Source organism: Eretmochelys imbricata, chromosome 2, assembly GCF_965152235.1.
Source record: "Eretmochelys imbricata isolate rEreImb1 chromosome 2, rEreImb1.hap1, whole genome shotgun sequence".
Classification (NCBI taxonomy): Eukaryota; Metazoa; Chordata; order Testudines; family Cheloniidae; genus Eretmochelys; species Eretmochelys imbricata.
The window spans coordinates 160,603,051-160,629,958 of record NC_135573.1 but is presented as its reverse complement, the minus strand read 5'-3'; the positions used below and the strand labels follow the sequence as shown (position 1 = coordinate 160,629,958).

The following is a 26,908-nucleotide window of genomic DNA, read 5'->3' as shown; positions in this document are numbered from 1 at the left end:
AACTTTGAAGAGTCTTTATAAATAACTGACAGTTTAATTACTCCTTAAAGGACTACATGATGAAAAGGCAAAGGCCAACCAAAGATATAGTTAGGAAAACCACTGATGAGTTTCTCCTCAGCTGTACTCCTTTGCTACTTTAAATAATGTGTTGATCCAATTTTTGTTTGCATTTGTTGCACACAGAACAAAATGTAGCATGAAATACGATCAAAACACATTCTGAGATACATCTCCAATGGTACAATATGTTCCAGTAGTTCTAGGCAAGGCTAGTTAGCACCGTTCAACTTCACACCTTAGTTTTTTACATTAAGATTATATCCTAGCCCACAGATGGCAATACACATCTCAGAGCAAAACTACATGATTGGTATGTAGGGTTTTTTTTGTTTGTTTGTTTTTTTAAGAGGTAAGGGAGAGAGAAAAAAGAATAAGGTAATCTGCAGTAGTCTGAAAATATTGCATAGATATTAACTTGTGAACAAGTTTTAATACTCTCTTTGTACCAAATTCTAGCATCATGTTCAACCCCCGATGAAGTCACTGCCATATGATCCAAATATATTCTTCTAGGTTAGAGATAAGACATCAGATTCACTCTTGTTGTAATTTCATGGACTTTTGGACCCCAAGGAGTTGGGACTGCCTATAGGGGAAGAGGAGGTGAAGTGAAAACTAATGGAGAAAATAAGCATCTATTGTAGAAGGCACACTGGATAAGACCACCACATACCGTTCCAGCCAAGAGACGAAAACCCAGTCAAGGTAATTCTAAGTTTGCACAGGAGTCTGTATTTAACGCTAAAGAAAATCAGGATTTGCTTTGGGCCAAACTGGGTATGCATAGCAATCAGAGTCCTCCATCAGCTGGGCCATGAATTGACCACTCCTCTGATTAATCCCTCCATTTCAACACTGAGCCCTGTAAACTGTAAGGGTTTTAAATGCTGCTGGAAGCTGGTCTTTTATATTCATGCAGCTCTTTGTTGCTGGTTTTATACTGCTCCTTCTTAAAACGAGCATGTGATCTGCAGTCTGTCAGCTATGAAGTGTTGGACGCCCATGAAAAAGTTCGAAGGGTGTGTTGCAAAAGAGTGCTGGTTTACTACTGCAATACAGATACTGCGCTGAGTGTTCTGTGGAACCCACAGCCTAAATTTCCACAATTTGTGTGGGTTCATCACATTTTTCACCAGTTAAGGTGTGCATCTGCACACACTCAGACGTACTCCACCACACCTTGCAGCTTGATTCTCAAACTAACATTTCTGTATGGAAATATTTCTCTCTTCACGAAATAAACAAACTCATTCATGTTAGTTTCTTGCTGCTCCAGAACTCTTAACATTTATGCAGAACTGTGAGTAATCTGTACCATAAACAGATGAGTTTTAGATCTCTAATTCAGAGTCACAGCTTTGAGGAAGGATAAAAAAGTACCATATAGGAAAGAAATAAACAGCTCTTCTGCATGACTCCAGAATGGAAATTGAGTTCAAATCTCCCTTTTCAGCTCCTATTTCAAACTACATTGTATAATTTCCTCCCACTACTTATGTTTGAAATTGCAGAGATTGGAACTATGTATTTCAGTGTTTCTAAGGCACCTGTCCCCATGGTATCTAGTTGCCATGAGGATACTAATCTGAATGAATCAAAAATCAGCATTTCTATCCCCAAACTCACTTCCCTCTGCCTTCCCCTCCTGCATCCGCCCCCCCCCACCGCCCCTCCATTGTCAGGAACTGCTAATGAAGAGCTTCCTGTTCTACTGACTACAGTGGGTGCCTTTATGAACTGGTCATTTCCTGATGGTACTGGTGTCCGGTATTTGAAATATTCCTTGCTTTTCAAATGGGAAATTATTACAAACATTACAAACAACAATGAAATAGTTACTTTAGATAAGTGGAAATTTTTTAAGGGCACCCTCTGGTACCAGTTCCAGCAGTGTCCCATTAGTGAAAATGTTTCACTGATGCTTCTGTTACTAACTGGACAATGCAGATGTCCAGCAAAATCTCCTAAAGTACAGTACATTGATGGGGAGCTCAAAAAGGTAAAGGATCTTTTAGGACTTTTTAAAACCAATCTCTGATAGGTGTCAATTTCACTTTAGATAAAGAGTGCACTGTATGTATGCAAGTGAGAGAGAACAGCTCTGTTCTTTCTGCTTCTAGGATAAAGAACTTCTCACCGGCATGTAATGTTACATAGTAAACACAGAGAAGAGGCACATGCTGTAGATGACAAAGACAGGCTGCTCTTGCTTGAAATCTCTGTATAGTGATGTAAATTTGTCCTGTGCTTTACAGAACATAGATGAGATATATTCCCTGCCCCAAAGAGCTTACCATCAAAATTAGAGAAAACATTGGACAACAGATCAAAAGTAGGAGGAGACTGGGGTTTGCGAATGATGAGAAGGAAGGAGATGCAACTTCTTAAAGATGTGGTATTTAAAAAAGGATTGGAAGGAGATGAGAAGGTGCATGGCAGAGGAAGAAAGAGATATGGTTTAAAGTTTATTGGACAGTATGATAGATGGGATGAAGCCAAGAGTAAGACTAGGAGATAGAGAGAAGACAGACAATAGGTTTGGGAAGAGCACAGGGAGCTGGAAGGATAAGACTGCTGTCCAAAGTGGTCTGCAGTAAAGAAACGATCACTCTTTCCCTGCCCACTTAAAGGATCCTCTAGCAGTAATCTTGGTTCCCACCTCAAAGAGATCAAAATTATCTGTAGGAAGGCGGAGTGGGGAACCATTGCTGTAGACAGCACTGGTCTGGCTGACATATTGGGTAGTCAGTCTGTGCTACCCTCTTCAGAGTCACCTGACTGCTGCCCTACTTCCCTACCCCCCCCAAACCCTTTGGTAAGGAAGAAGCAGCAAACTTGTCTCTCCCCTTTTAGGTGGGAAATTAAGTGATCAAACAACACTCAGCTGATTTTCCCTTCTCCTAGCAGGAGAACAAAAGGCCATTGGCAAAGTATACAGATGCAGTGAGCAGATAGCTTTTCTGGGAAAAGTGGGTGACATAACAGATGCAGTTTTATTGCATGCCAGACAGACAGCTTATTCCCCAGCAGCACCACCCCTCCCCTTCCATGCTGGCTTTGTCTCTAGGTGGTGGAGGATGTGCTGCTCTCTAGCTCCCCCTGGATGGGTAAATTCCTATGCTGCAGATCTTCATCCATCTATGGTGTTTACTCTGCCCCATTACCATAGCATCTGTTCATCTCACAATCTTTAATTATCTTCACAATACCCCAGTGCAGCAGGGAACTGAGGCATAGAGACACCTCTCCAAAGTCACACCGGGAACTGTGGCAGAGCAGAAAACTGAACTTGAGTTTCCTCAAAGGCAAAGGCAACATCCTAATCACTGGACTATCCTTCTTAGGCAACCATTGCTATATGACTTTCAAGCTGCACTATGTCAATAGTCTTCAGCAACACATGCTATTTCCCTCTCTGTTTGGAATTTCATATGATCTCCTCTCATGAGGCCTGGAACACGGATGCATATTTAATCCATACTGAGTGCTAAAGTTTTTTGGGGAAAGGCTCTGGGGAGTGGTCGGGGGAGCAGATCAGGAGAGATGGAAGAAACATGTTTAAAAAATTTTCTGTGTAGCTACAAACAATCAGAATCACAAATAATTCTTTACTATGAATATGTCAGCACACAGTGTTAACATGTGTATAACTGCACAGTTGAACATAACTAAGCATAGTTGGGGAAAACGCAAATACAAGATGTGTCGGGCAACATCCTTGAGAAACAGACACAAAGGCATGGTATATGCATGAAAAAGAATGGCTAGAATTGAGACATTCAAACAGGAAACATACTGTAAAATAGCGCAGTTGTCATAACATCAGATTCAGAGAAGACCAAACTGTTTTTTAAAAACACATCATAAAATTTACACTGCCTGTTCTAGAAATCTCTAGCAGACTGAATAACCAAGGTTTAGCTGTCTTAGACTTCTATGGCTTTAACTGCATGAATTGCAATTTAACTGTCAGATGAAAACTCTGCCAGGGAACAACAATGAGAAATGTACAAAGATGGTTGTTACAAGAAAATTCTTTGGCGGGCAAGTTGACCTGTCAGATGAAACAAAAACAACGAAGAGTCCTTGTGGCACTTTAGAGACTAACAAATTTATTTGGGCATAAGATTTTGTGGGCTATAACCCACTTCATCAGATGCATGGAGTGGAAAATACAGTAGGCAGGTATAAATATACAGCACATGAAAAGATGGGAGTTGCCTTACCGAGTGGGGGGTCAGTGCTAACAAGGCCAATTCAATCATGGTGGATGTGGCCCATTCCCAACAGTTGACAAGAAGGTGTGAGTATCAGAGGGAAAATTATTTTTTGTAGTGACCCAGCCACTCCCAGTCTTTATTCAGGCCTCATTTGATGGTGTCAAGTTTTCAAATCCATTCCAGTTAATTCCAGACTGGGAGTGGTTGGGTCACTACAAAAAATAAATTTCCCTCTGTTGATATTCACCCCTTTTGTTAGAAATGGGCCACATCCACCCTAAATGAATTGTCTTTGTTAGGACTGACCACCCCCCTCCCCCCCATACACTTGGTAAGACAACTCCCATCTTTTCATGTGCTGTATATTTATACCTGCCTACTGTATTTTCCACTCCATGCACCTAATGAAGTGAGTTAAAGCCCACGAAAGCGTATGCCCAAATAAATTTGTTAGTCTCTAAGGTGCCACAAGGACTCCTCATTGTTTTTGCTAATACCACTCTGAAACCTGTCACCATGGAAGAAACAGATTAACAGAAGAAGTAAAATAGTGTGTATCCAAAGGAGATTATTAACACACACACACACACACACAAAGTAACAGAAGTAGCTAATGACAGGATTCAATAACCCTCTCTCCCTTGTATTTCTTTTCTTTCTTTCTTGTTACGGAAGATGACATTATCCTTATTTCACTAACTACATTCCAAAAGAATTACATAGGAACAGGGTTAGGGTTTCAAGAAAGTTTACCTTCAACAGAAGTAATAATATCATTACAATCATGCCATCTATTTGTGACACAGCAGAAAACAGCTAGGTCATATGGATATATGTTGGTATTTACGTAACACAATTCATTGATTGTGAAAGTGGATCTATCCATGAAAACTCTGTGAATTTGAAATAAATTAATGGAACATAAATGTTTTGAATGGATGACTGGAAAAACAAATGAGCACAAAAGTACATAGACTAACATTTTCACACTTGTGTGTCTGAAGAATCTCTGGAATCAATATTTAGACATCCAAATATGACGTTCATCATCTATAAATAACAGTTTCCATGTCAGATGAGGACTAAAATACAATATTTAATCAAAAATAGAAAAATGAATGCTCAGCAAAATTCCAAACTGCTCTATGAACAGAAAAAAACTAAAGGCTTTAGGGTTTGAAAGGATGAAGGAAAGTGAATCAACCAAGCCACACTTCATCTACTCAACTCCTGTTTTGTTCCCAACCTTTTGGCAATGAAACATTATTCGTCCTGAAAGCTCATATATTCACTGTAGCCAAAAAAGTACTGATGAACAGCAGATGGTTCAGAAATAATGAACTCTGTAGACCACCCTGAAATCACAGCAAGTAGCTAGATGTTCTGATGGCCTACAGAAAGATCTAGAGCAATTTATGTCATTTTGGATACCTAAGGAAGATGAGACAACACTTCCCAAGGAAAGGGTCAGATTTTGGAAAAAAAAGGAGTGATTTCACATGAAACATTATGTCCTCACTAGCATTAGAAAGGGGAAATATAGAGGGTAAATTAAAAGGTATACTCACCTGGGCACCCACTCTAAAAGCAGCTTCTACTTGAGCTTTAAGGATGTTACATTTCATATGATCGGGTACGGAGGAAGGTGACACTGGGGGATGAAGACTTTTTTCAGAAACTTTCTTGTCTTCACCCTGCAGTTTACATAAAAGATAACATGGCAACATACATTAGAGGAAGAGATTGTATGATTTATCACAATGATCAGGTCAAATTTTACTTTGAACAACCAGTTTTAACACCATTTAGGAAAGTTTTCAAGTTCATAACCTGATAGAAAGGTCTGACAAGACAAATTATTCAAAAGACTTAACTTTAATCTATTACCAAGGTAATAAAGGCCTTTGAGGGAAGTGTGATACCACTGGGTACTCAGACAGACAGAGACATAGAGCATTAAGAAATATGTGAAAAGAGCCAGGACGTGGAGTGGGTTGTCCCCAAGATCATTTCCAAACCTAAAATTATATTGAAAAAGCAAAATATTCCACAGAAAGGGAAATTGGGTGGTAGGAGAAAGGGACACAGGCTCAATGCTCAGTTATACTCAAGCACCTTTATATCACTGACAGTGTAAAGGCGCCTGAAAGTGAATGCAAAATGTAATTTACATCCACTATAAGACCCCTTTACACTACAGGGACTTTAGTATAACTGAGAACAAGGCCCCCAGTCTTTGATTTTGGATCCCTCTGAATTGTTCTGTAAGAAAGAGCAGAAAAATCCAATGAGCTTAACGGACACACTGATTCCTATTTCCACTGATTCTGAGGGTATGTCTACATGGCAATTAAAAACCTGCGAGTAGCCCATGCCAGCTGACACGGGCTCAGGGGCTGTTTAATTGTGGTATAGACCTTTGGGCTTGGGATACAGCCCAAGCTCTAGGACCCTGCAAGGTGAGTGTGACCAAATGCAACCATGTTTTCACACCCTACACACCATTGTAATAATCTTTGTATAAAATATGCCTTGTGAAGTATCATGTGAAACCTAATAACTTGCTGGTCAGTCATGGTGAAATGTATGTAGCAACTTTATATGTAAAGGTATGAACATAAGCTAAATTATACTTGAAATGTCAGGTTTCAGAGTAACAGCCGTGTTAAGTCTGTATTCGCAAAAAGAAAAGGCGTACTTGTGGCACCTTAGAGACTAACCAATTTATTTGAGCATAAGCTTTCGTGAGCTACAGCTCACTTCATCGGATGCATACTTTGAAACTGCAGAAGACATTATATACACAGAGACCATGAAACAATACCTCCTCCCATCCCACTCTCCTGCTGGTAATAGCTTATCTAAAGTGATCACTCTCCTTACAATGTGTATGATACACATGATCACTTACTCCTTTTCTACTTGAAATGTGTTTGCTAGACAAGTCCGGGGAAGAGGTAAATCTGTTTTTCAAAGACAAAGAATGAGCTGATGCCTCTAGCCAGTTGTCATTAAAGTTGATTGGCAATCACTGGTCAAGTGGCCAGTCTTTGGCAGAGAAGGGGGAGGAGGGGCAGGAATGGATTGATTTGCATTTTAACAACAACATGGAACCTTTTCCCCCACAAGACTGCATGCCTCCATCCTCACAGCTGGAAGGAACTTTATCTAGGAGTAACCTACAGGGAAATGCATTTAAAAGATTGATTGGACTATAATTGGACCCCAGGTATTCTCTCTCTCTCAGCTGAGAAGACAAAGAAACCAGGCCTTTGGACGTTAAGAGGGGTTCTGACCAGAGAATTTGGTCAGCCCTGTTGCTGGGAATGTTTGGTAAGAATTTCACTTTGAACCAAGTCTAGTGTGTTAAGTTTCAGCACTAGAAAGCATTTTATTTTTATTTCTCTTGCAACCATTGCTGACTTTAATGCCTTATACTCACCTAAAACCTCTCTCTTTGTTGTTAAATAAACTTGTTTTATTCTTTAATCAAAACTAATGCAGTGTTGTGTTTAAACTGAATTGTTTGGTAACTCCAATTAAAGTAGCAAATGGTCATACATTGACCCCTTACGGGGGCAACAGACCTCTAATATCTGGACCATCCAGGAGAGGGCTGGACAATGCGGAACACATGGTTTTGGGGGAAAATCTGAGACGGGGCGTATGTTGGGGAGTCACCCTGCAAGTGGTAACTGAGGCTGGTGGAAGCCAAAGTGTGACTGGAGTGTGCTGGCAGGCTGCAGCTATGTGTGACCTGCATGTTGTTTGGGTGCTACAGCAGCAAAGTATTGTGAGGTACCCAAGGTTGCAGGGCAGGTGGGGACACAACCCCTCGCTGGATTGAGCCCTGGAATTTGATAGTGGGAGGGTCTCGGAGCAGGGGCTGCATCCCAACCCGGAGCGTGCACATTGCAATTACACAGCCCCTTAGCCCAAGCCCTGTGAGCCCAACTCAGCTGGCACGGGCCAGCCGCAGGTGTCAAACTGCGGCATAGACATACAGTATAGCATGACCCACAGGGTAACTCCTTTTTGCACAAGGAAGGGTAATTCTCCAGCTCTGGATCTGAGAAATCCACAGCAGGACAGGTTCCACTGACAGGAATAATTTCAAAAGTGACCTAAAGATTTTTTTGCCTGGAATAAACTTTAGAAAGAAAGCAAACAAGAACCAGCAGACTTTCCCATATGCAAACACTTCCCTTGCAGAAATCAAGAGGATCCAGTCTCTCTCCTAATATAAACAATACTCAGTTTAAAGCAATTGAGCAGGGATGGGGCCAATCTTGTAAACACAGGCCCTTAAATCAGCAGGCCATGATTATTTACAAGTTTTAAGGGAAGAATCAGACAATGGAATAGCAAGGGTCCACTCAGAGTTCCCCTCATCTTGCTGAAAACCAGATGAGAGTGGTAACCCCGGTTTTCCGTTGTTTTGACCACTACATAGTCATTTACGACTGTGCAGAGTGAGTGTGAAATGCTACCACTCTCATCTGATTGTCTTTCACACCAACTTCATACTGCCTTCGTCCACGTGTGCAAAATGTATACGGTACGAGGCAGTAGCAAATCAGGCCCAATGTATGTCTTTAGTTCACCTTTGACAAGTGTATTCTGAGATGCAGCAGGACATTTTATACATCACTGAAACTACCTTGCCCTTAGCCTCAAAAAAGTCTTTTTGTTTGTTTATTTCACCAGGACCTATGCCCCCTCCAGTTTTTGGCCACCAAAACCTTGCTTGCTCACTTCATTGATCCAAAAACAGTCACATACAATATGGGATGTCAAGAATCTGGAGAAACTTTCCAGGAGCAGAACAACTCAACCTTGTGATTATATTACCTTATACAACTATTTTGTGAGCACCCGGAAAGAGGCCTCAGACTGTGCTGAACCCCATTGAAATGGCATAATATTTTCCACATCTAAGAAATGTTGATGCAGTTGCCTTGTGAACCTAAGCTACTGTGGTTTCCAGCTACGCTTTTGAACAACTGACTGAATATCATAATTTAATCCACCCTGGTTTGTTTATTGATTGATTGAGTGTATTTGACATGAATGTTAATCAGTCTTGCACCTCTATTTTCTGAGCCTTATCTACAATTGCTAATGGAAAAATACGTGCACATTTTACTTTGTCTCTTTGGCTTTTATCCCATGAAAACAAACCTGAAAACAAAAAGTACTGCTTCTAGCTGGAGAATATACTGAATTGTAGTTATCTATTGAACTTCAAACAAAAATGTAATACAAGAGACAGGAATTCTAACAACCACTACAAAAAAAAATCCAGGTGAAACACTCACTCACTGATATGGCTTTGCTGAGCTTCCCATTGACACTCATAATTGGAGATACCATTTAGGTAATTTGGACAGACAAAATCAACGAGGGAAGTGCAACCCCCTGATCAGCCAATTGTCTCATTAAGCAGATTTTCATTGCTTGAAGATATCTGAAATGCTGCTACCATCAGCAAGTTTACTCGTATGCATACTGCTCTCTAAAGGGAATTCAAGCAGCACACTGTAATACAATGACAGTTCTAAAAGGCATGTTAAAACCAATCTTTGTTTTAGGGCTTGAAACTAATTAGATGACATGATGATTTCAGTCACATTAGGTTTACCCATTCTATTTCACTGTACAACCAAGGGGAAATGATACTTAAAGACCCAGATGGCTTTTTTTACATTCAAACACATTACCACTCTCCGCAGTTCAGTAGCCAGTAGCTGCGTCTGCATTCTCCAATGTAATCCTTACAGAGACAGGACTGTGGCCTGCTCGTCTATCCCTGTGCAAGCTACCTGCATCATAGGTCAAAGCAAGATTGGAGAGCCGCCTCTTTTGGGTATGTCTACTCTGTAATGAAAAGCCCGTGGCACCGAGTCTCAAAGCCTGGGTCAGCAGACGGGCTCCAGCAGGCACAGGCAGGAATAACTCTGAATTTTGATATCCCTCGCAGGGACTCAGAGCCTGGGCTCCAGCCCGAGCCTGAACATCTGCACTGCAATTTTTACAGCCCACAGCCTGAACCCCCCTGTCAGCCTGAGTCAGCTCATCTGGGCCAGCTGCCACCATGCCAAAGGTCTTTTATTGCTGTGTAGACATACATGGTGGAGCCACTAATCCCTCTCTGTGCAGATGGGCAGAAGTCGGGAATGGGTAGAGTCTTGGCTCTGCCAACCTCACCTCACTCATTCCCAACACACTGGTCAGCAAAGCTGACTTGGGGCAAAGGAGGAAGTAACCTGCTACTGCTATAGTAGTAGCTGGAACAAGGGGGAACTCTGGCTGGTCTGCCCCTGGGACTTACAGCTGTGCACTACCCCTTTATTTAGGTCAGCTAATGTTACAATCTAACCCATAACTGACGACTTCAAAATACATTCTGAAACTTAGAAGTTGTCTGTCAACCTGCAGGAGTGATGACAGATCTTTCTGCTACAAAACAGCACCTTCCATACTAACAATTCCTGTACTCAAGTAGTTGTTTAGCCAAAAATATTATATACATGAAATATGGTATCAAAGAATTGCCTCCTTGTACCTCCATGCTGCAAATGGATTCATTTAATTGTAACAAGGTATCCTCTCCGATAATAACCTCAGATTATAATACCCTCAGGCATCATGTTTCAATTCATAATGGTTCTTTCAGGGTGCATCTAAGGAAACGGAAGCTCAGTAGACTTCCATTCTCCTCTAAGTATCATTCAAGCCTAATGTAGTTAATTAAAACGATGCCTGGCAGCAAAAAAAAGGGAAGGAGACTAATGGAACCATCAGCTTTTTGTTATTGGAATACTTTTCCATTGCTTTTCCTCTTTTCATACTCGTGAAATTCTGGCTGCAATGAAGTCAATGGTTTTTTTGCCGTTGACGTCAATGGCTTTGACATCACCTGACTTGATCTCACAGGGCTTGGGCTGCAGGGCCATGAAATTGCAGTATAGACATTCAGGCTCTGGGACCTTCCCTCACATCGGGTCTCAGAGCCCAGGCTCCAGCCCAAGCCCAACCATCTACATGGTAATTTTCTAGTCCTGCAGACCAAGCCCCATGAGCCCAAGTCAGCTGCTCTGAGCCAGCCTCAGGTCTTTTATCGCATTGTAGACGTGCCCAACTGTAGACTGGCGTGACATGAATAACGACATGAGGCGGCCTCCTTTCTTGGGAGATAGGATTAGGGTGGTAAATGGATTTGCAGGATGTAAACAGACCATCTGTACTAAATAAGATACGGGGGAACAGCCAGGGAACCATTTACAATGGACAAGATAAAAATGAATAAAATAAGCCTGGAACGTAAGATGAGGTAAAGAGTAAATCGTGCATGGACAGTGTGTGCTGTACAGGGATTGGTTCCTAGAAAGTGTCCATGCCAATCCCAGAACACGTGATGCAATGTACCGTAGATGCAAGGTATTGTATAAATGTATATAAAAGAAGAGATTTGCTGCGTAACTTTGGTATGCCCTATAACCGCCCCGTTCACTGGAGCCTGAACAACCTCAGTGTAGCATTGCTGCATGCTAAATAAAGGAACCTGAGTGACAGGACTTGAGTTGAACTAAGTTCTTGGGGAACCAAATGGAAGAGGTTTCAGGGGAACCCCAAGACCAATAAGGCCACGTTTCACCCATCTATAATTTTTTAAAAAATACAAAAATCTACATGAAAATAATAATACAGGTCTCACAGAAAGCAGATATTTGGTGTTAAGGTTGCCATGCCATCCTGGACTCATTCAATGGTAAATACACAGTTGTGGACCAGTTGTGCCCCCTCAGTCACATTGACTGGTGCCTTACTTCCTGACTAGTCTAAGTAAAAGAAAAGGAGATACTCTGCTACTCAGGGTGTAATGTACTACTTAGTGGGAGTAATAAGGTTCTGGTGGATGAAGTGCTGTCAATAAAGATAGGTTCTTTGTGTTCTCTAGGAACCACATTTGCTTAGTTTATGACAGAACACAAGATTTTAAAACTATCAGCACTGTAGAGCCCATATAATGTCAGGCTGTAAAAATGCAAGCTGTACTCCACTCTATTTTGTGCTTACGCACAATAAACAAAATTGTCTGTTAAGTTTCCAGAACCCTTATTGCTTACAATGGTGAATGAAGCATAAGAATAGCAACTGTATTCAGACTCTGTACCAGGTTGGCAGTTATTAAAATCCCATCTTGATGTGTAAACTCAGCACATTCAATATGGAAGTCACGAGAGAAGTATATAAAGATACAGTTCTAGCAACCCTTGTAATTTCATCGCGAGTCTCATGATATTTGGTGTTCTTCTGAAAGCCCCAGCTACTGGATTCCTGTGAATACAGGAGAATATCGGCTGTCATGTTTTTAGAAAAGTAATCTAGTTTGAAAACGTGAGCTGAGTGCACTCTGTAGGGTCAGAAACCAGAAGGCAAAGTGACCCCCAAAGTCATTAGCAAAAAAAAGAACCACACCTCATGATCTTCAAGACAGGCTCATGATCTTTGAATGGGTGGGTGTGGAAATACTCGAGATATACTATATTAAAAAGCTATTTATTTATTTTTTTTTAAAAAATCACTATTACAAATGCCACCCTTTTGGGTAATTGATGGCACGTTAGTTTTCCATCACCAATTCCATCAGTGGTGTTTGTTAGTAGCATGGGTTCACTTAAGTTTCATCATTCTTGCACGGATACAAAATCAGTTGTTTTTTTTTTTTTTGAAGAAGGGAAAAATAGGACAGTTGCAGGTAGCATTTAGGTGAATGGTATTTGGTAGGAGTGGGTTGAGTAACCTCAGACTCATGTCACATGTTACTTGATATTATTTTGTATTCATTTTTTATTATTGCGGTCCTATTGCTGTTTGGATTTTGTTTTTCCTCTTTAAATTTAAGCGGATTCAATCCTTCTTCTCTACTCTGAAAAGTTCATATGTTGTTTGTAACCAAATAAGGATAAAAACAACAACTTCTATAGTTTTAGCCCTCCCCACAATTTCTTTTTAATATGTGTCTTAGCCTATTAAGCTAATTTTTAATATGTTTAAACTCGGAATCCTCCTTACGAGTAAAAGTGCCTATCGTTACTAGGAAAAATGATGTTTGCTTAACTCATGTTAGCTAACAGACAGTAACAAACATGAGGCAAGAGCCTAGAGAAGACAAGGCAGTTTGTAGTTTTCACGTGAGTTAGCAGACCAAGTAAAGACTGTGAGGGAAGCTGGGGTTTATCAACCTGCTAACTACAAACCACCTTGTCTTCATCAGGTTCTTAAACCATATCAGCTTCCACAGGCTAGCCAACACAAGTTAAGAACCCACCTTATTTTCTAGTGAAGGCAAGGCCCAGCTGAACACATCCTGCTCCTTATTCAGCACAGAGATGCATCAGAACAGAGAAGAATCGCAGAAACACCAGTCAACTGTTTATCTTTTCTCACCAGTCAGGGGTCATTTGCTACTGCAGTAGCTACAGGCTTTGCTGCCTTGTAAGCGACAGGCAGCTGCACAGCTTTAGTGTAAGGGCTTGGCTAAACTTGCACGTTATACCGCAATAAAGCCTCCCAGAGCGCTCCACCTTACTCCCCGTCCACACTGGCAAGGCACGTAGAGCGCTCTGACTCCCTGGCTGAAGCACTCCTGGTACTCCACCTCCACGAGAGGATTAACGGCTCTTGTGTATTGGGTGAGACGCTGCAGCTCCAGTGTAAACGAGGAGTTACCTTACAGCGCTCTGATTGACCTCCAGAAACGTCCCATAATCCCATTAACTGAAGTGGCCTCTCTTGTCTTTGTTGTGAACTCGGGAGGAATGCGGAAGTGGCCCTTTCAAAGCTCCCTTTCAGAGTGCCAGCTGCTTATCTGGTCTGAGAAAAAAACCAAACAGCTAATGTTTGTTTTGAGTGATTGAGAGAGAGGCGGGGGAAGGAGGGGGGTCTGAACTTACAAGACAGCATGCTGACACACTCTCAACACCCCAAAAACCCACTCTCTCTCCCCCCACATACACACAACACACTCCACCCCGCCCCCTCCCCATTTGAAAAGCACATTGCAGCCACTTGAATGCTGGGATAGCTGCCCATAGTGCACCACTCCCAATGCAGCTGCAAGTGCTGCATATGTGGCCATGCCAGTGTGCTTGCAGCTGTCAGTGTAGCTTGCTCTCCGAAGGCTGGTTTAACTCAAAGCGCTCTACAGCTGTAAGTGTAGACAAGCCCTAAGTAACATCACTGGTGAGCAGTCAGTATGTAGTGGTCTGCAGCAGTGAAGGACTGAAGAAGAGATGTTTGCAAAGAAACAGAAGCAGAGGAGAGAAAGGAAATTAAAATATATTTATGCCTGCAATATTCCTTTTCACCCTGAAGGCTAAAGATAATGTCACTGGTGACAAAGAGACCAACAGGCATCACAAAACTGACTTACGTTGCTCACCAAATGAATGGACAGCAATCATCACGTCAACTGGATTTGTTCTGCCCCTTTTCCTAAACCATTCTTCATTCCCATGAGATGGAGTTTGCTGTAGCAGACAATCAAATTAACTCCTAACCACTCAACCTAATTTCATCCAATTATTTTATAAAATTCACCTTTGTTTGATACCAAGCATGACAAATTTCAGCCCCAAAGCAGTTTGCTTCAAAAGGGAATTAACATCTAGAAAATACAGGTTCAAATGAGTTGTCAATTTAAAATATAAATTTAGATATGTTGAGGCCACTTTTAGGCCATTATGGTCATCTAGTCTGACTTTCTGAATAATATAGGCCATAGAACTGCACGAATGAATTCCTGCATCGAGCCTCGTAACTAGTAGTTTGCAGCCAGCATATTATTTGTGTGTGTTATATCTCTCTCTCCTACCCCATGTCTGTCTTGTCTATTTAAATGGAAGCTCTTCAGGGCAGAAACTATTATATGTTTGTAGAGCACCTAACATAATGCCTGATCTTGGTTGGCCCCCTAGGCACTACTTTAATAAATATGAATAATATTCAAAAGACAGCCAATCTTCATTTAATGACTCCAGGCAACAGAGAATTTCCATTGGTAAGTTATTCCAGTGGTTAGTTAACCTCACTTAAAAATGTATGCTATTTCCAGTTTGAGTGTTTCTAATAAGGCTATTGGAAAATTCTTCTTCAAAGTTGTTGGTTTTTTAACTTGTATTTATTTATTTGTTTGTTTTTCAAAAAGTGTCTGTGTTGTGATAAATTCTGATTTTTTTTTTTTGAAAAATACAAACACGACAAAACCAAAAAGGTTTGGATTTTCAGCTGAAAACTCAAAATATGTCAGCTTTGGAAATGTCACCACAGTGCCACATGGAGTTACAGTTTATTTGCCTCAAATCGCCACTCTCTTGTATGGGCTGGGATCACCCAGTGAATTTCATTGCCCATGATGCACTATGGACACATGACTCCCAGGATGCTCACCCTCCTCTTACCAAAAGGGAACCCAGCCTATAGGGGAGAGAGCAGGAGGCACACAAACTACAACTCCCATGAGGCACAGCAGCAGCATTTCTGAATTAACATATTCTGTTTTTCAGTCAAAATATTTCAGTTTTGCTTTTTCATCTGAAAGTCAACATTTTACACAAAAAAATACCAAACACACACACTTTTTCTGACCAGCTCGAATTTCTAACTTCTACTTCTAGCCATTGGAACTTGTTATGCCTTTGTCTGCATAAGCAGGGGTCCTTCTAGTATCAGGTATTTCCTCCTGGTGCGTATACTTCTAGACGGTAATCAAGATGCCTCTTAACCTTCTTTGCTTCTGCTTTGATCCTGTGCTGAAAGAGCATCAATGTAGAAGTCTCTGTATGAAACTAACAAAGTCATTTAATTAGGTTCCTCCTTGAACTGAGAGTCAGAAATCTTTCCAAACACTACTTCCTCTCTCAACCAGTTTACTCATTAAGGGCCTGATTCTCCATCTCTTTAATTCAATGCCAACATTTTCATTGACTTCAGTGGGTTCAGGATTGAGCCTTAAAGGGCCTGATGCTGCAAGACTTGTCATATGCACAACTCCATTGGCTTCAACTAGAGTTCTGAAGTTAATAGCTGTAGGATGAGGCATCAAGTTGTATGGTTCGGTCATGTGAACCTATGCCAACATAGTTCTAAAACATAACAGACTCTTCTTACGTGAAGAAAGAATATGATTTTTTAAAACACTTTTACGCTACCTAGCTGAGTAACCCATCAAAGCTAAAACAAAACAATAGCACAGCTGAAGTATGGTTTATCATGGTTTAAATAAAAGACCATAAATCCTTTGTCATTTGATAGTGTTGAGCTCTATTCTTTCTCCCCACACCTGCCCCCCCAACCTACTGTCGTTCAGCTACGATCCTGTAAATATTTCAAATACATACAGTACATGCACAGTGAATAATACACCTTAAAAGGAATGGGGCAAATGAATTATATCAAGAAATATATAAACATACACACACTAAGCCTTTTTTCCCTACTTTTAGCTGAATTGAATTTCAAAGGGAAAGTGGAAGGAAATATTTAAGGACCAGTAAGAAAATGGTGGGAGATAAGTAAGTGAAACAGTTGCAGCCAAATATGTTGGGTTGAATTAATGATGAAGTAACATCAGCTGCTGAAGATCAAGTAACAAAGGAGCTTTCTGACATACACTACGATATTTATTATACCTTGTTTATATTGATGTGCAGAGCTGGCCATGGTCCAACTACCTTCACAGTCTCCACTTCCATCTTCTTCAGATGGGAAGAAGTGTTATCATAAAGGAGGGGAAGTCCTGAGCTCAATTCTAAAAAGAGGCCCAAAAGAAAGAAAGAAAAAAAGCAAAATCTCAAGGAAAACTACAAGAGCATCGCAGATCAAAACACTTGGCTGCTGAGGGGATACTGTCAAAAGCTTTATATACTTTCTATTTTCTGTAATACCCTCTAAGAAGTTTTAAAATGCATTTATTGGGTCATTTTCCCTTTTCTATTTAGCAAACAAACTTCTTCCAAATTCTAATGTGACTTAAACCCACTTCAGACCAGATTCCGAGTGTCTCAAGATAAGTAGCAACTGAATTCACGAGTGTTCCCATTGACTGCCTTGGCACTACTTTGAACAAAGATGCCACTTGCATGTTAGGGTATCAGAGTCTGGCTTCTATAGCAGACTTTCTTCTTTGAATACCCGTCTCTTATAGGTTGTCATCCGGAATTCGTCCAGCCCACTCAGAGTTTTTTCATTACTCACTTATGCAGAAAGAAAATACTGACAGGAGGCTCACTCCGAAAATATTGTATTGACCTATTAACCACCTTGGGGATAGAGTGGGAGATATGAAAATTATTTAGAAATAGAAAAATATTATTTGTTTTATTAAATATCATTTAATGAGTCCTTAACTTTTTCTGCATTTCCTTTTCTCAGTGAGGCTAGTTAATACATAAAAGTAGTTTGGACCCATTCTTCAGACTGTAGGGGTTTGATCAAAAGACCTTTGAACTCAACAGAAAGCCTCCCATTGACTTCAGTCCGATTAGGATCAAGTTATTAAATAGTCCTATTGAAGATAAGTACTGCTCGCATGGGGCCTAATTCAATAACTGTTTAAGCATGAGCTTAAATCCATCCCTACTCAGAAAAGCACTTAAGCACATACTTAACTTTAAAGAAATGGTGTCAAGTATCAGGGGGTAGCCTTGTTAGTCTGTATCCACAAAAACAACAAGAAGTCCGGTGGCACCTTAAAGACTAACAGACAGCCCCCCAACCTGAAGCAAATACTCACCAGCAATTACACACCACACCACAGAAACACTAACCCAGGAACCAATCCCCGTAACAAACCTTGTTGCCTACTCTGTCCCCATATCTACTCTAGCGACACCACTAGAGGACCCAACCACATCAGCCACACCATCAGGGGCTCATTCACCTGCACATCTACTAATGTTATATATGCCAACATGTGCCAGCAATGCCCCTCTGCCATGTATATTGGCCAAATCAGACAGTCTCTAGGTAAAAGAATAAATGGACACAAATCAGACATCAGGAATGATAACATAAAAAGCCAGTAAGAGAACACTTCAGTCTTCCTGGACATTCTATAAAAGATTTAAAAGTAGCTATACTTGAACAAAAAAAACTTCAGAAACAGACTTCAAAGGGAAACTGCAAAACTAAAATTCATTTGCAAGTTCAACACCATTAATTTGAGCTTGAAGAGGGACTGGGAATGGCTGGCTCACTAAAAAAGCAACTTTGCCTCTCCTGGAATTGACACCTCGTTGTCAACTATTGGGAGTGGACTACATCTACCCTGATCGAATTGGCCCTGTCAACACTGGTTCTCCACTTGTGAGATAACTCCCTTCTCTTCATGTGTCACTATAATAATGCCTGCATCTATAATTTTCACTCCATGCATCTGAAGAAGTGGGTTTTTTACCCATGAAAGCTTGTGCCAAATAAATATTAGTCTTTAAGGTGTCACCGGACTCCTTATTGTTTTTTAAAATATATGCTTTGCTGAGTAGGGATGGATAGCTGAATTGGAGACCAGGCAGTGAATCCAATTCCCACTGAAGTAAATAAGAGTGTTTCTGGTGACTGGGCCATTGAGTAACTCTTTCCAGGGCTGGGCTCCTTGCATTCCTGTTATCTTGTTTGATACAGTCAGTGATGACACAGTCCAGAATTGCTGACATCACATTTTCTTCCCTGGTGATAAAGCTCTGAACTAAGAAATTACATTGTGTGAATAACTTAATGCAGCTTCTTAGATAAGCCAGGATGATTTTGTATAAACAGATTCATTTTATGTTCCTGTTGGGAAAGAAAATACTGAAAAAGTACACAATTTAAATGGGTTTAAGTCAAATATAATTTATACAGTTTGCTAGATTGCACGACTGATTCATTACGTTAATATACCAGAAACCAAAACAGTTAATTTAACTTAGTTTTCACTGTTCAACTTGCAAATAGTCATACAAAACAAACACATAAATAAATAAATCCTAAAAAAAATCTTTACAGTGCTAACATTAAGTTTAAAAGAAATCAAATCTCTCTCTCAAAAAAACAAAAAACCTTTAAAAAATTAGTTTGTTTAAAATGCAGTTGTACTCTGAAATTCTGTTAAAACAACATGACATTGTATGTTCATTGTCTCTTGCTGATTTCCATATCAAGTGTACTTGGTCTGTAAATAAGTGGAATATTTTTTTGTAACTGCTAACCTAACCTGGGATCTGAGAGCCAAGCTGTGTCCTTTCTTCCTCACTCACCATCTCCTTTAAAAGACTCTGTAGGATAAATTATGTTCTCATTGACACCTGTGCAACGCCATTAACTTCATATCACGGCCAAGGTAATCTCTGTATTGTCCCAGCTATCTTCAATGGGTTTGCACAGTTATAATTGATTGGCAACCAGTAAAAAATTCTGCTGATTACACTCACACCGGAATAGAATCCTACTCCCTCTTTCTGAGCTGTGTTGGCACTGCAGGGTTAACAGCTGCATAACATAGAAAAACTTTATTTTTGTCACTTAAGTCAGCAGATGCGATTCCGAGTACACACAGGAAGCAGATCTGCTGCTTAAGAAAGTACCATCTCTCCATAGGTACCCTTTACAGAAGAACTACATCTTAAAAATAATAATTCATACTGAAATCTATTGCTGAATTACCATCACAAAACTTGTTCAAATGTAAGATTTGTTTCTGAGTAGTTGGACGACACTTTCATAACTAAGCCACACTGAGAATCTGAAAACCAGGCAAATTTTGACTGGTTTTGTTTGCTGTACCAAATCCCATACTCTAGTCACAAACATTTAAAGAGAACTTAGTTTGAATATTCAGTACTCTCAAGCCCACTCCTCGTGTCTTGCTGGAGAGGATGATGGAATTTTGTATTTCATTTGAAACCATATAAGATGGAAGAGGGGTTTATGATTTCAGCCTGGACACAGTCAAATCTGGACAGATTAGGCTGACTTCTGTTCCACATGACATGAACTCCAAAGTCAAAGCTCAGGGTTAAGTGAGTCCACAAGACTTGAAACAAGCAAAAAGGCAGAGGCATGGCCATTTCAAGAGACAGTAAGATTAAAAGGGGTGACCCGTGAGGTTCCATTTTCCTCACCTCCACTGAGAAACTTCCAAATATATTCTTCCATTAGTAGAGACACCACATCATGCTTCCCCATCCATCCCCACTCACTCTTGCATTCACATGCAAACTGTGCCCTTGAGACTCTCAGCAAATTAGCCACCAAGCTATTCCTTGATGCACTTTCCTTACAGACACCCCGACTGTTCATTCTACCCCCTTTCAGACACCAGTCCCCATGTCACTTCATTCCACAGCATCATACACACCACTACCACCGTTTTCTTCCTTTCTGCACACGAGTTCTTCCTGTTGCACACTTCCCACCATTCACTCTATCCTGGGCCTCTGGTAGAAAGCCAGAATGCTCCTTTTAGTTTCCTCATGGGTAAGATTAGCCTTTTCCCCAGACCCATCACAAGACTCAATATTCTTAGTTGAAATAATATAAGTAGGGATTTGAAGAATCCAATTAAAAAAATTAATTAGATACTAAATATCAATCCTGAAATTTCCTTGGATTCTTAATTTACAGTTTTGTAGCTGCCACTTAGTGTTTGGGGGGAAACATTGCCAAATTTATCCCAGCAGAGAGTTTTAAATCAATAAAATTCCATGGTCACAGGATAGGGCTGGCTGTCACAGGGTGACACTAGCCTTTTAAGACGGAGCAGGGCCAGCATAGCTTTAAAAGAGAGGGCTTAGAAAGATACCCACCCCCCAGTGAGGGGGAGCTGAATGAGTCAGGCTGAGAGCCTGGAAAGGTTCAGACAGAGGGGCCCTGGGGCTCCCACTGGGAACAGGGAGCCTTGGAGAGCTAGGACAGCCAATGCGCTGGGAGTGGGGGCAAATGGAATCTAAGTGCTAAAGGGGGAAAAAGCCCTGATAACTGTAGCCATGGACAAATTGCTGTGACAGAATACACTCCTGTCTTCATACCCTGCACACTATTGTAATAATCTTTTGCACAAAATATGGCTTGTAACGTATCATTTGAAAACTCATAGTTTGCTGGTCAGTATTGTCTTGGTGAAATATGTGTGGTAACATTGTATGTGAAGTTATAAGATTCCCCTCTTTGATGTTATTAACACATGTTCCAAACCCCACAGCCCTGCCCAGGGAGAAGTCAGGTCTGTCCTAAACAAAGGAAGGAATGCGTGCTTGCCTTAACTTGCATCTAAGCAGTAAACAGAATCATCAAGCGGGGAGGGAAAACAAAAGTAGTTCAAACAGGTGAAAAAAAAACCCAGCAGGGAATATCCTTCCACACAGCCTCTTTGTCTCCTGGGTCTCAGCTGGAAATGTTTTTCAAGAAGGGAACTGAAACTATAAAAAGGAGGGACAAACAGCCCAAGGCACCTTTCTCTCTCTCCATGCTCATCATATTCACTGTACCTGAAAAGACAAAGGAAGCAGCCATTGGACTCTGGAGGAGTAGTCCAGACCCGAGAGTTTGGTCAGTAATTTGCTGGAACATGTGGTGAGAAACTTTGCTCTAAATTTAATATAGTTCATTAAGTTAGGCATTAGTAAATGTTTCATCTTTCTTTTTCTTGTAACCATTTCTGACTTTTATGACTCATTACTTGTACTCACTTAAAATCTCTCTTTATAGTTAATAAAGTTGCTTTACTGCTTTATCGAATCCAGTGTGTTCAATTTGAAATGTCTGGGTAACTCCATCTGGGGCAACAAGTTGGTGCATATTACTTCCTTAAAGGAATAACAGACTTAACATACTTGTACTGTCCCAGAGAGGGCTGGGCAGTATACAACAGACAGTTCGTGGGACAGATCCTGGACTGTGGGTGTGTTGGGGTCACCCTGCAGCATAACCAAGGCTGGTAAGAGCCAAGGTGTGTTTTGCTGGCTGCACCACACAGACATAGCTGGGAGTGACTTACTGGCTGCAAGCTACAGCATCAAGGCATTGTAAAGGGCACCCCAGGTTACAGGGCAGGGGTGACACAGCTACTTATTAGTCTAGATTGTGCTCTGGTATGTAACAGTTGCATAACTACGTTTTTGTTGATTTGACCTAAGCGTGGACAATAAAACTGTATAAAAGAGACTGTGGGCAGGGCAGAGAGTTCTTAGCAAGCTGGGGAGAAGCCCTCCTTTGTTACAGTGGCCTTTCAAGGGGAGTAGGACAGTCCCACCAGTGCCTAGTTGTTATCTGACTCTTGGGTTTGGGCATGGGGCAGTGGTTGGGTCAGCTGACCAGACATCATATGATGGTAGCCTGGGGGCAGTGCTTCCCATAAGGAACAGCCTGCTCAGAGAAATCTGCAGGGAGTCCACAGTCTCCAAAACACTCCAACTGGATGGAGACGGTAGATTGGCACCAAGATCCACCATGCAAAAGACAAGCAGTGCCCTTTTCTCTTCCAGCAGAGCAAGCTTGTTGAAAGTGGTTCTCCACTAAGTCTCATTTCACATCAGAGAAGTAACAGCCAGGACTAATTCCCTTTTCATGTTGTGAGTTTGGAGATAGTGGAAGGGGAATGCTCTAACCGGCTGACCAACTGGGACCAAGTTGACTGTGACCAATTTGTCCAGAGAAGGTTGTTCTAATAATTCACCTCAGTCACAAGGGGTCCACGAACCATCTTTAGATACACAAATCAGTATATTTAAATTCTTAGCTACCGTAGCTCTATTGTCTCCAAGTGCCAGGTGAACACTGCTTTTGCTGGTTGGGCAATTATCAAACATGCTCCCAAGTGCCCCTGAAATGGTGGTTCCAGTACATGTCCTGTTGAAAGCCTGCTAATGCAGTGCATACAACGTCTAAAGTAGCCCTCCCTCAACTCCTTCACACCTTACCAGGGTCCTGTGGTGCACTTGTTCACCTGATAAAATTTTCAGTGTAGTGGGGTGTCTTGGGCCAGAGTTGCTACAGAGGCACAGGGCCTCTGAGCACATCGCTTGGGCATCCCACAGAATTGCAGAGTATATAAGGTTATTTATCATAATGGGTCAGGTGAGGAAGAACTCTGCCGGGATCCTCAGGAAGATTTGCTGCCTCAGAGCCCTCTTCCATAGGCTTTTGAGTGAGATGGAAAGATCTGGGTCTGGAGCAGCAACAGCTCCATTCAGCTAGCAGAGCAGCACAGTGATGGATGTAATCGACATCTCATTGTCAATGCCGTTAATTCATAAATGTTATATCGTTCCAACTTCCTGAATGGTTGGTGTGTGTTTAATGATGCATTAATTTCTTACAAAAATGGCCCCATTTTCAGAAACCAATCAGTTTAAGGGTTTGTCTAGACATGTAATTTGTACCTCTTTAACTATATCATTTTGAAACAGGCATAGTTAAAGCAGTAAAACCTCCTAATGTGAATGCAGTTATACTGATAGAAAGGTGTGTATACCTCTATAGCCCCGTCCCATAAAACAGGGGCAGTACCAATTTAACTCCTTGGGTAAACAATCACAGCCTTAACCAAATTAGTAGAAAAACTGTGTGTAGACCAGGCCTAAGTAAAGTGGAAAAAAAAATTACACGATCTCTAGGAACACACGCTGTATGTCGTACATAGAAAAACAGATTTGTTTTTACAGTCAATTTCAGGATAAAACACCTGTAGGGTATACTGGGAGACTATATTATGCTGTGCATGAGGAAACAGTTTGCAATCTATACTTACTTCTAATTTATTTTGAAACAAAATCAAAATCCTGCCAACCCATTTTTCTGTACTTCAGAGAAAAAATTAGCAGTCACAAGGGTTAGAACAATAAATATTGTAACAGAAACCTCACAGAAGCCATGCTGCATTTTTTTGTTCAACTGCTTGCATGAACTGACTGACTGTGAACTGTTCCTGATTTTTGCTACTTGCACATGTTCAGCAGAGGTGTGAGAGTGACTTGAAGAGTCCATCTGCACTGATCACATTCCAGCCTCTAGCGATTTCCTGCAATTGCTTCTCCTTACACAAGGGGGGAGGTTGAGGAGCTGGGCCCTGGAGCTAGGGTGACCAGATGTCCCGTTTTTATAGGGACAATCCCATTTTTGGGGACCTTTTCTTATGTAGGCACCTATTACCCCGCACCCCCGTCCCGTTTTTTCACAGTTGCTATCTGGTCACCCTAACTGGACCTGAGGGCAGGGAGACTGTCTGTTCTGTGCTCTCAGTGCTCCTCAAGCTTGTGTCCAGATACCATGAAGAAGAAAGCTTCTTGATTCAAATTAAAAGGGGTGAGGAGAAAAGTGGGAGCCAGGTCAGCAAACACATGGACACAGGGGACAGGAGAAGAAGAGGATAGAAAGGGATATGCCTGTGACACTATATACATAATAATAATGAAATATATCATCCAGTGCCAAGCGTCTAACTCTATGACTAATCTAGTGGTTGTTCAGTTATGGAATTCAAATTAATTGCCAAATCCTGTAACCAAGCATTCAACAGCAGAGCCAGAAAATTGTGAATCCTGATTAATTTGCATCAACCATGACATCTGAGAATAGAAAGTATGCTCTTCATTGAGAAAACCTGAAATGCAATAGCTCCCCTTCTTTGATGCTCTCTGTCTCCTTGCCTGTGACAAATCTCATGCCAGAGTAATTACTGAAAATGTGTTACATTTAATAGACTTACTATTTGGATTTGGAACTCCAGAAACAATATCTTTGCTGTCGGGAACAATTACTCCATAATTAGAGTGGTGATGGTGATGCCGGTGATGGTGGTGGTGATGCCTTCCAGACATTTTTGTGGTAAATGGTGCTCCACCATTTTCTTCAATGTTGAACTGATGAAGGTCAGTGTTGTTCAAGGGGTAGCTGTGAAACAAATTCCATTCAAATTAGAATCTTTTAAAGTGACAAAGCAATTATGCCTTTTTGGGGAATTTAAACTGCTTTTCTGGGACAATGTCGATTTTTCAAGAAGGTTCTTTAATTTTTGTAAACCCAAGTACTCCACCCATTTAAGATTAATTCATTTCAATTTAACTGGGAAAAAAATGGCATATATCCTACCCTAACACTTTGCACCAATGGGAGTCCTGCATGCACAGCAAGGCGGTAAGATTTTCATTTGTGAATTATTTTCTGCTTTAAATGCTAATGATGCTTCCCCCAAAAGATATTCCATGACTCAAATGTAAATGATATATGGTCCAGAGCATGGAGCTAAGCAAACATCAAAACCCATCAGATGGGGATTTGCATTTTCATTTTTGGTAAGAGAATGCCCAGGCCATACCACAGCAATTCATCTTCAGTCTGCTTTGACTTATTAAGGAATCTAGAGAATGGGATCAGAGTAACTTCATACAGTGAGGTGGAATGAGCCTCTGAAAAAATGGTGAAAATGCTCGGGGGAAAAGTTTGACACATATGGGGAATAATAAAATTCTGAAAAAACAGTATTCTTAGTTGAGCATTTACTTGTGCCAACAATGAAATCACATTTGTGCTGGTAAATAAAGTACAAATAAATTTTGTACATATAAATATTTCTGTAAGAGAACAATAGCACACAACAATTGTGCATGCAGAAATGAAGACCAGGTTGAGATCTTAGTGAAAGTTTGCCCTTAATTCTATATCAGTATTGATTCAGATACTAACATACACTTTATTCAATAATTGGATAGGTCCTATATAAATGTATTACTTGAAATGTCTACGGCAGATGTTGATTGCTTCTTAATTCCAGCAACCAAAAAAGAGTAAGTGCTTTATACCATCTATGCAAATTAGTGCAAATAAAGTTTCTTCCTCATGGAATATTACACATTTTAAAATATTTGAAAATGTAGTCGATATTTTATAAATTTATTAATATTCAAAATTGTAGTAGGTTTTGGAACATTGAATTAGAAAAAAAAATTTAAAAAAAAGAGAATTTCCAGCCTATTTAGAACACGTGAAGAGATACCATTTATCCACCTGCTGGCAGTTTACAACGAAAGAGAAAAACCTGAAAACATGAAGTAAAGACAAACTGAAGAATTAGAAGGAAAAATGAGCAGATTATTTCCAACTAGACAGCATACTATGTAGAAAAAACCTTTGTTCGTCCACCCTCTCAAAGCAAAATTAACCAGTCATTTGCAAACAGACATTGTTGTATTATTTCAAAAAGATGTGTCCAAGTGCATAACTTTGTACCTTTCCAATAATCATGGCCTTCTCAAAAAACTTTTCTAACTCTATGAGAGGCTCTGTCTGGTGGTACCTGACCGGCACTTCAATGTCAAAAGTTGGTTCATTGGGGAGGAGGTGGACCACTGCATGTTTAAGGACAGTTGGAAGTCTCCTCTCACAAAGCAAGACATTGGAACAGACTGCCAGTAATGGCACCGTAGCTACCCCACTTGTCTTAAGTGACCAGGATAAACATGGCTCAGATCTACAAGTGGTAGGTCTTGAGGAGACCGGAAGATGAGAAATATCCTCCTTAGAAACCAAACCAAATGCAAACACTAGATGACAAGCCATCTGGAGTCTGTAGTTCTCAAACTCCA

General features: G+C 40.8%; 1 protein-coding gene across 4 annotated transcripts in view; it reads right to left on the bottom strand.

Annotated features, from left to right (window-relative positions):
- EPB41L4B (erythrocyte membrane protein band 4.1 like 4B) overlaps positions 1-26,908 on the bottom strand; it is a 247,508-nt gene that overhangs the window by 71,194 nt on the left and 149,406 nt on the right. For all 4 annotated transcript variants that reach the window (XM_077810915.1, XM_077810918.1, XM_077810916.1 and 1 more), the window contains exons 16-18: positions 25,033-25,217; positions 16,979-17,097; positions 5,852-5,977 (exon numbers count right to left, since the gene is read on the bottom strand). In XM_077810915.1, the coding sequence (XP_077667041.1) occupies positions 5,852-5,977; positions 16,979-17,097; positions 25,033-25,217 (430 nt within the window). The remainder of the gene's footprint in view (positions 1-5,851; positions 5,978-16,978; positions 17,098-25,032; positions 25,218-26,908) is intronic.